This window comes from Tinamus guttatus, unplaced genomic scaffold (genome assembly GCF_059628265.1).
Source record: "Tinamus guttatus ecotype Peru unplaced genomic scaffold, ASM5962826v1 Tinamus_guttatus_pri_ptg000355l, whole genome shotgun sequence".
Taxonomy (NCBI): domain Eukaryota; kingdom Metazoa; phylum Chordata; class Aves; order Tinamiformes; family Tinamidae; genus Tinamus; species Tinamus guttatus.
In genome coordinates this window covers 181,123-191,088 of record NW_028288889.1, presented here as the reverse complement: position 1 = coordinate 191,088, position 9,966 = coordinate 181,123, and the positions used below count along the sequence as shown (strand labels likewise).

The 9,966-nt window shown below is 45.9% G+C and overlaps 1 protein-coding gene across 1 annotated transcript; it reads right to left on the bottom strand.

Moving 5' to 3' along the window:
- Positions 1 to 2,179: 2,179 nt before the first annotated feature.
- On the bottom strand, positions 2,180 to 6,383 carry LOC148593678 (uncharacterized). The gene is made up of 3 exons (XM_088529884.1): positions 5,213 to 6,383; positions 3,701 to 3,753; positions 2,180 to 2,275 (listed from the first exon to the last, which is right to left on the bottom strand). The coding sequence occupies exons 1-3, from the start codon at positions 6,381 to 6,383 to the stop codon at positions 2,180 to 2,182; spliced, it is 1,320 nt and encodes a 439-aa protein (XP_088386010.1).
- Between the last annotated feature and the right edge of the window lie 3,583 nt (positions 6,384 to 9,966).

Here is a 9,966-nt window from a genome sequence, read left to right as displayed (position 1 = left end):
TGGACCCGAAGATCCTCTCGAGCTGGCAGACCAGAGAGAGAGAGTTGCTGACCGGCTCCCGCGGAGACAGCGTAGGCCTCAAAGTCAGGAGTTTCTTCTCCCCTCACCGCTCTCTCCGCACTGTCCACTTTTATGCCCGGTGCATCCTGGCACGTAGGGTCAGTACAACCCAGGAGGCAGGCCGTGGGGTGGACAAACTCCGCCTCGAGTTGCGCAACTCTCCCCCCCGGGTGCGCAGGCCCGCATGCCAGTCGGGGGTCCCAGCCCTCAATTCGAGGGCCCTGCCTTCCTCCTCTTCTTCCTCATTTCCAGGTGTTTGACCACCAAAGCTAGTTTGGAGGACATCTGCGGTTAAGTCGGCTACAAGCCCGGCCGAGCGGCCGGCTTCAACAGGTTTCCGGGCGGGCTGCCTGTGAACCGGGCTGAGCAACTGCATCCCTGCTCCTTATCGCTCAGCCTAGGCAGGCAAACATCTTCTTTCTCAAGGTCTGGCTTCTTCTTCTCACAGGAGATTTTTATGACTCTACAGATCACAGAAATTTCCATCTCCAATACATGCCACCCCGTGATCTGTAGAGATCATAAACAATCATAAGGATTCCCACCTCCTATACATACCACCCCGCGATCTGTAGAGGTCAATCTATCGTAGCCAAGCACCCGAACGTTTTCATAGCAGTTTCAACCATGCCTCGTGTCAGCATCATTATGCAAGGGATACAACATATGATAATATTGCAATTAGAAATAACAGTTCGAATAACAGTTTCTATAGCCATGGCCAACCCCATGTCCATCGTCCAAATGGAGTCCAATCACCATCCATTCTCAATTGATGAGTCAGGTCTTGTAACATCCGGACCTGGGCATGCATAGACGTGGTATGATTGCTTAGAGTCATGCAGCACATGCCCCTGCCTCCTCACATCTGCGGTCATGCATAAGCAGAAGCATAGCCATTGCAGCAAGATTGCGTGCCGAGACGAGTCCACATCTACTAACAATGATGGCAAAGCTGTCGTTGTAGCACTGCAGGATTTTGCTAGCCAGCATCCCGATCTGTGTAATGTGGTCAGTGCTTGTGCAGCAGTGATCCCTGGAGCAATGACGTTCTTACATCTCTCTCTCTCTTTTTTTTTTTTTTTTTTTTTTGAAACCTGGTCCCTAAAATAGTAAGCTGCCCTACTGTGCAGGGTGGCGTAAGCAGTCCAACGGACCTATGTGCAGCAGAGGTAGCATAAGCCATTTTTCAGGCAAGCTCTGTGGTTCTGTGCACAAGTTAATTACACTGTCACTCATGCCAGCAGCAGGCCGCTTGGCCTACATTCGCCTCCTAGATGGCCCTCGGAGACAGAGGTGGCCATCACTCACATCAAGGTCTGGCATGGCATGTGTTCCCACTGCTCAACGCCTAATGGGTTGCAGCCAACAGTGGAGCTCAAGGTTCTTCTTCGTGGCGAACATAGAGGCCAACCCAGTCTTGCCCTTGACTGTGGTAGGAGGCGCTTAGACTTCAGCTGGTCATCAAGGTAGTCTCACTTGCCTCATGCAGTAGCAAGGCACTATTATGACAGCACACGCACAGATTGTCATTAAACATGGGTAACATACACAAAATCATAGCCTCTAATAATAACTACATTGTGAGCACACATATTAGAGTCATTAAACACAGTCTGGTTATAGCTTTCATTACTTAACACGTATTTACATGTTGTTCTAGAACACACGCATCCTTTCCCTACATAAGCTAATACAGTTTTACTATTACTCTGCGGATTGATCCCATAATGGCATCCGCCCTCTTCGGTATCAAGAGAAAACATTGCTCACTTTAAGGGCATCATCTTCGGGGGTGTGGGGGTGGGGGTGTGTAGAGCACAGATAGACCTTCTCAACGGTGACATCCGCCAGGGCCAGTACGTAGGTGATGACTGCGCGGAGGCTCTGGTCATGGGTGATGTTCACAGGTCTCCATCACGGTTGAAGCTGCCGCTCTTTCTCTGTGGCCACGTCCCACACGATTTTTTCAGATCTCAGTGGGGAGGACTCCATTGTCTCCATCTCTCAATATACCTGCAACGACACTCTGCACCCATGTCTGGGCCTGGGTGCAACTCAGAACAAAGGACACATTATTTTGTTCAATTCCCAGTGCTTGCAACACACCTAATGATCTCTACATGGGGTCACTGGCCCTTCCGTGCCCCTCATACTGGAGCTCGGAGGTCACTTCATTCTTGTATTCGATACCGAACTTATGCTCCTGGTCTCTCTGTAAGGATATAAGTCAGAGTATGGCTCTCAATCCTCCTCCTCTCCCCAGAACATCTGGTCCACTTGTGGGGAAAGGCGGGGAGGGGGGGAGGCAGAAAAGCGGCAGGGGAGGGTTTGCCTTAATTTTCGAGAAGTCCTCCCCCGGGATCCCATTCAAGTATTCCTCTATGGTTTAATACCAACCCTTCCCTAGCAGGGAAGAGACTAGAGTTCACTCCAGATTCATATGCTACAGTTGAGGTGGCTACCGCACGATTTACATGGGGTATCCCTCTCATCAGGGTAAGGAGTGTCCACTCTTTGGTCAACCCTCTATTGTTGAGCGCCCTGATTGATTGAATCACCTGGACCTTTCCTGGTCGCAGCACCCCAGCAGTTTCAGGAGTCTGGTGTATGGCTTGATGGCAGTCAGTCACAAGTTTTCCCTTGACAGGCTGGTCACTTAAACCCCAAACAGGGATTACTTCCCCCTTGCACTTTTCTGGGTTCCTGTGCGCTACTGTGACCTCCGCTCCCGTGTCCACCAAGGCACGAACCGTTTGTCTATTTTGTTCTGAACAATAAATGGCACATGCAACGAACGGTCGATTGTCTTGGCGAGCGATGTTACATTGGAACCCTTCGGACACTGGAGCTTGGCCATGCCCCTATTCTTGTTTTGGGCGTCCAAGCCCCTCCTGAGGGGGAGAAACTGTCTCTAGCTTCTCCTTCGGTCTGAATCTTAACACTGTCTGCTCTAAATCCTCCCACGGGTGCAACACCTGTGATCTATCAGCCTTGGACATTATTCCTGAGCGCTGCTTCGCAGCCTGGAACGCACGGACATTATATCAGCGTGCTAGTTGGCGTAATACTTCTGTTGGTTTCCCATCAATTTCCTGTCTATTAACGCCCTTCTGTAAAAGCAGACGGAAGATCCGAGCTCGCTCCCTGCATTCTGGCCCTGCGTTCCCACTCAGACCTCTTTTCTCACTGCTGCTCTACATCTGCAGATGTAGATGGAAAAAAGCACGGGGGCTCCCCAGTTTCCCAGCAGGAGGAAGAGAACAACGGGGAGATTCCAGACAACGTTGAGCACCGGTCCATGGCGAGGAGCCGGGCGGGAAGGGGAACCTATGCTCTTATACAACTATTAAGCACATGATCGTCCGGTGTTACAATTCAGTTGGTGCTAATAGCAGGTCAACAGCACATAAGCATCATGTGGTACAATGTACGATAATGAGCAGAGTCTGTGTGCATGGTGTACGTGACATGGCCATAAGCCAAGCATGGGGTATAGTACAGTTAGGTCAGCGTGCCCCAGAACAGTCTGGGCAGTCCCCATCACCTATCTCCTCGACATTCTTCCGCAGCCAATTCTCTACATACACTAATATGCATGTGCACACAACATATGATAGTTGCTTTTGATTTTTTTTACCTCAGACTTGTATTTCACAATCTGATCGGTTGATGAAATAACAGCATTTGAGGCTATGAAGAAAAAAAGGTTGTCTTTGATTGGTGCCACCATTCTTGCAGTGCAACAGCAATAACTGCTTTTGTACTTAATCCCTAAAGAGAGATTGTGTGACTTGCAGAACCAACGTAGTTCAGGTGAGCGGTCCCCTTTGCTCCATTGTGATATTTATATTACCTGTGCAAGAGCATATATTGCCCTTCCAGTAGTTACAGCAGAAAGCAAATTAAAAGTATACTAAAATCGTGGAAGAAACTACTGCCACTTAAGGTGGATTGAAAAAGCTCTATAGTTCCACTATCATCTTTTCTTCCTCCGATAGCAGTAATCAGACGAGAAAATATAACTTCCATGCTCTGAAACTAAAATTTGAACCAAAACCAAATTTCAGCCACACTGCCCAGTAGAATCAGCAGTTCGTTGTTGACCCCTTATAGGTCCTCAATGGATGTACATCAGGCATCCTCCAACCGGCTCTATATGTGATCTTGTTGTCAATGTATTATATCAAACTGTCTGTCATGACTTCCCTGCTTTTCAGTTATAAGATTGTTGCCTCTTTGTGGACACGAAAGAGTAGGTTGAAACTAAGTTCCCAGTGTTGGATCCCTTTTATCTCTTAAGACATTTCTTCAGTTGTTTCAGTCACTCTTTCTTATCACTTGTCTAGAAGAAAGACTAATGTGAATTGTTGCACCTTGCGAAAGAACGGACTCAGTCTGGGATGCAGAGTGAGACAACTTTATTCTCAAACCAACTCCTTTTATACTCTTTTAACACAAGTGTTGCTAAAATTACAATCAATCAGCATCTTGCCAGCCGTGCAGTTGTGGTTATCTTCTTCTCCTTGCTTTGTTCCTTATCTGCTAACAAGACATTCCACATGTAGTTGTAGTCCTCCTCCTTTTCCTGCTTTGCTCCTTGCCCATCGACCCATCAACCGTGCACTACTAAGGCATTCTTGTGATTAACTATCTACTAACAAGGCATCTATTATCTACTGACAAGGTACTATGCCTCCACATCTCACCCTTCTTTATTTGTTTTTAGTTGAACAGCCATGACTTAGTTAAAATGATCAATCAATCAATCACTGAACACATAATAAGAAACAAAGCAGATAGATACACTAACAATAAGCAAAATACAGTTCGTGCAAAATACAGGTAGTACAAATGAACAAAATACAGTTAATACAATAATTAGAAACTTTGCGTTAATATGGCTAAGCAAAAGATTGTTTAGTTTGTTGCATTTACTCCCATGGTTTGATTCCAACAAGCATATCAGTGTCCTTTTCCCAAGGTCTCTCCACCAACACTCTCGAGTCTGTCCTTGAGATCCCCAGATCTCCCCCTTCTTTATTTATGAAGAATGCTTGTTTCAAGGCACGGTCTATTAAACACTGAATTGTTTTTAACAAACATGGGATACAAATTAAAAGGCAAACAAAGATTATCAAGCACATCAAACCTATTTGCAATGTTCCCTTAATCCACGCAGCTAATCCTAAATTCCCCAAAAGATTCCCAAAAATATTGAAACCATCGTCTTGACGTAACTTCTGCACTCCTTTTTGTAAATTTTCAATGCTTTTATGGATGGATTCCGAATGGTCAGATAAATTCATGCAACAGAGTCCATCAAAATCCTGACACCCAATGCCTTGTGCTAATAACAAAAAGTCTATAGCAGCTCTATTTTGAAGTGAAGCATGCCTAACAGAATTAACATCTAGCAATAGCCCACTCAGTGCCAGGGTAGTAGCATTAGTCTGTTTTGCCAGCCAGCAAGCAAGCTTATTTAAGGTTACTAGCGCTTTCCCTGATGCCACCCCGGGTGTAAATATAGATGCTGATACAATTTCTGCAGTGTTCCAAAATGTTACTTGGTCATCACACTCAGATTGAAAAGCGTGTATGGCGCGCTTGGGGCGTTTTCTATGGTTATTAATCATTGAAATGTTGGGTGTCAATAGAGTCAGCCTTCCAATGCTGCATGGTCCTCCGCATGCGCGAGAGGGAATACCAGGCCAGGCACGATCTCCGCAAATTAGAAATAGGCCCTTTGGTAATTTGAGTGGGTATCTACCAGATAAGGTTAATTTTGCGGCAGTATAGTTGCACCATGCAGTGGCATTTCTATACTCCGGTAAGGTAGCATTCAGCCATTGTATTTTATGTGGTTCCAGATCCTTTGGATCTCGTCTTTTGTATCCTGGGAGGGGAGGGGATACTTCTTTCCAGTTGGCCCATCCATCTGTATAGTTAAGATACACACAATAATCGATTTTTACTGATCCTAACAAATCTAGCTCTTGTGGCTCTATATTCATTTTTGGAAACCATGGGACCCCATTATTCCACTTATCAACTATGTCAGTTGGTTTATCACTTATATATGGACGCCTTTCGAGGGGAACCTGCCAATCATCAACAGGTTGTCCTACCAGACAGGTTACAAAAGGATTTCCTGGACTAGATAATGACAAACATAACGTGTCCTGTCCCGTTTGATTGGACAGAGTTACCCATATGTTAGTTTTAGGCTGGGGTGGCATCCACTGCGGTGTGGGTGATGTCACGGTGCAGATGATGATGATGGCTGTGATAAGAAAGGCTCGATCCATCGAGCAGGTACCCATCTTGGCCCTGAGCCTGTAGAAACACAAGCATATCCTCTACCCCAGGTTATTAAAGGAAAAGGCCCTTCCCACTGATTCGTCTGTGGGTTTTTGGCTACAACCTGGGCTTTTTCCTGAACTTTGTGTTGTCTGTGTGAATCAAAATGTCGGTATATAGGGGGTCCCTCTTCTGTCCAGTGATTTAAAAACTTCAAAACATAGAAAGCTTTTGCTATGCGTTCCTGAGGGGATAACCCTACACTCCCCTTTTTTTGTTTTTGTAGCATATTCTTAAGGGTGCCACGCGTACGCTCAATAATCGCTTGGCCTGTGGGTGAATGGGAGATACCAGTGATGTGTTGGATTCCCCATTGTTGAAAGAATATTTGCGTTTTTTTGTGTTATATAAGCTGGACCATTGTCAGTTTTTATAGCTTTAGGCACTCCCAACATTGCAAAGGCCATCATAAAGTGTCGACATACATCTTTGGCCTTCGCACCTGTATGTACAGAAGCATAGATACAGGATGAGAAGGTATCAACAGAAACATGCACATATTTAAATCTGCCTTTTTGAATAACCATCGCGATCATATCAATAGCAGTGGTGACAGTTTTGCCAAAATTATGAGGTAGAAACACCCATTCTAAGATTATTAACGGACATGCGTCCTGTGGTATCCATTGTGCTAATAGGCCATAAGGTTGGAAGCTAGAATAAAAGACAAAAAGACTGACAGGATAGTTCTGCTTTCCTCTGTGAACAGTCTGAGCGGTTAATTTGTTCACAACTTTGTCAAGTGCAGCTTGCGCGGGAGGGGTAAGCTTCCTTGGGGATGTCAAACTCGTGTCTCCTTCTAAAAGCTTAAATAGAGGATGTAATTCCTCCGTGGAAATCCCTAGGGAGGGACGGATCCAGTTAATAGTTCCCAAAAGTTTTTGAAGACCATTTAAAGTCTTTATGTCTGTCTTTAGGATCAATGATTGTGGTCGAATTTGATGATCAGAAATTCTCCATCCTAAATATCGCCAAGGCGGACTTTCCTGTACTTTATCTTCTGCAATTTTTAATCCTGCAGCCGATGCTGCTCGCGTAATCTGACGCAGAACCTCTTCTGCTGTTTCCTTTTGCTCTGCAGCAATCAATATGTCATCCATATAGTGATAGATGAGGACGTTGTCGAAATACTTCCGTACTGGACTTAAGACTGCTGCCACAAATTGTTGACATAATGTAGGACTTTTTTTCATGCCTTGTGGCAAAACTTTCCAATGATATCTGTTATGGGGTTCTATAGCATTGATGGAAGGTACAGAAAATGCAAACCGAGGTGCATCTTGCAGTGCAAGTGGAATGGTAAAGAAACAGTCTTTCAAATCAATTACGATCAAAGTCCATGTTTGAGGTAACGTCGCTGGAGAAGGGAGTCCAGGCTGTAAGGCTCCCATATCTTCAATGACCTCATTGATTTTTCTAAGGTCATGTAACAATCTCCAGGCATTATTTTTCTTTTGAATTACAAAAACTGGTGTATTCCAGGGGCTTGTAGTAGGAACTATATGTCCAGCTTGCAATTGTTCCTCTACTAACTTGTGTAACTGCAGCAGTTTATTTCGTGGAAGAGGCCACTGATCCACCCATACCGGCTTGTCTGTTTTCCAGATCAAGGGTTGGACCTGCTGCTGGATAGTAGCCCCTAAGAAAAATCCGTACTTAACTGCATGCCCCATTGACTCAAACAGTCTCTCCCCCACAGGGTAACGGATCCAGGCAATATAAATGGTCTAATGGTTGCGGTTCTTCCTTCCGGACCAATAATATTTATCAGGCTTTCGCTTTGCATTGGGGTACTCTGCCCACCAATTCCTGAAAGCGATGTACGCGCATTCACCAGGGGTAAACTGTTTGGCCATTGAGAGGCAGCGATGACTGTAATGTCCGCTCCGCGATCTAAAATTCCTTGTGCATTAAACTTTATCACTCCTGATTGTAACGTACAGGATATCTGTGGGCAATTCATAGTTATCTGCTGAGTCCAGAAAATCTCTGGTTGTCCCGTGGACCCAAAAGAGCCTATGCCGCGTTTAGTTTTTGCAGCATTTGGTGTTTGTGGTAAAAAGTATACTAGTTGTGCTATTCGGCTCCCTGCTGGCACAGTACAGGGTGGTATCGGAGTCCATACCATTATCTTTATTTCTCCTTTGAAATCTGCATTGATAACTGCAGGTAACACAAACAGCCCTTGTCTCCTTGTTGAAGATCGCCCAATCAATAATGCTGCCATTCCTCGCCCCAGGGGGCCATGGACACCAGTTGGAATTAGCACAACTGATGTATCAGTAATTAGCACTTCTATTGTGGTGGCCAGGTCCACCCCGGCGCTGCCACTTGTGCGGGTGCACAGGTGGCGGCTGCTTCCCGGTGAGGCCGCTCTGAGGGGTGATTTGTTGTCATGGCGCGACCCCTTGCCGTGCTGTGCTTGAAGTTTCCCGAAGGGGCTAATGGTTGACCTTCCTTATCAAATTTTGATCGACACTGATTAGCATAGTGTCGTCCTTTGTGACAGCGCAGACATATTCCAGGCGCTCCTCTGTTTCCTTGCATTTCTGGACAGTATTTACGGATATGACCAAATTGGCCACAAGCAAAGCATGGCTTTTTCATAGACATTGTTGCAAACGCCTCAGCCATCAGGGAGCATTCATACAGTTTAGAGCCGACATTAATGCACGCCTGCAGCATGTCATCAATAGTAGGATCCTTTAGTGTTCGCAAAACTCTCTGGCAATCAGGGTTAGCATTCTCAATTGCTAGTTGTTTAAAAATGTAGCTTCCTGCTTGTTCATTATCAATTTGCTTCTCCAGAGCCTCATTAAGTCTATCTAAAAACTTCATGTAAGGCTCATTCGCATCTTGTCTTATGCTAACAAAAGGCCGTCTTTGTTTACCGCTCTCCGGACGGACGGCCTTAAGGGTGCGGAGAGCAAGTGCCTTAACGTGCTGCAGGCCCTCGGGGGAATTCCTGCTTGTGCTGTTGTGGCACTGTGGTCACCCTCCCCCATTAGCATGTCCACAGTAACAGTCCGTAAAGGACCTTTTTTTCGACAGCCGCTGGTTTTCCTCCTCCTGTGCTCGAGCAAGCCGTCTCATTTTTGATTCCCACATCGTATATTGCATATCAGTCATAATCAGGCGAAACAAAGTTTTAAAATCGTGAGGAGTAAAAACCGAAGTATCACAAAGAGATTGTATAAGGTGGGTGGTATATGGTGCGCCAAGGCCATGATCTGTCACTGTGCGCCGCACGTCCTTAATAAGATTGTACAATAATCCTTCCCAGCGCGGATTCTGGTCTGGCGCATAGATAACGGGGAAGGCTTTCAGCATGCCCACATCCCCTGCCTGTTTTGCTCCTGGTTTTACTGAGGCCCATTTATCATGCAGCTGCAGGGAGTATAGGTCTGGCTCCTTCTCAGGGTTAATAGGACCCGGGTCAAAAGGATCATCGTCCTGGTCATCAGGTGGCTGTACCGTGAAGGCTTTTGCAGCGCATTTTCTTTTCTGATTCTCATCAGGACATGAGTGAGGTAATGGAGGCGCGGA

What these genes read in the sequence shown, in the direction of transcription:
- LOC148593678 (XM_088529884.1), bottom strand. Translation starts at nt 6,383, where the DNA reads ATGGGTACCTGCTCGATGGATCGAGCCTTTCTTATCACAGCCATCATC. An exon ending in TAAGGGAACATTGCAAATAG is followed by an intron (nt 3,754 to 5,212) that starts GTTTGATGTGCT and finishes TTTTCTTCATAG; the next exon opens with CCTCAAATGCTGTTATTTCA. An exon ending in TTGTGAAATACAAGTCTGAG is followed by an intron (nt 2,276 to 3,700) that starts GTAAAAAAAATC and finishes ATATCCTTACAG; the next exon opens with AGAGACCAGGAGCATAAGTT.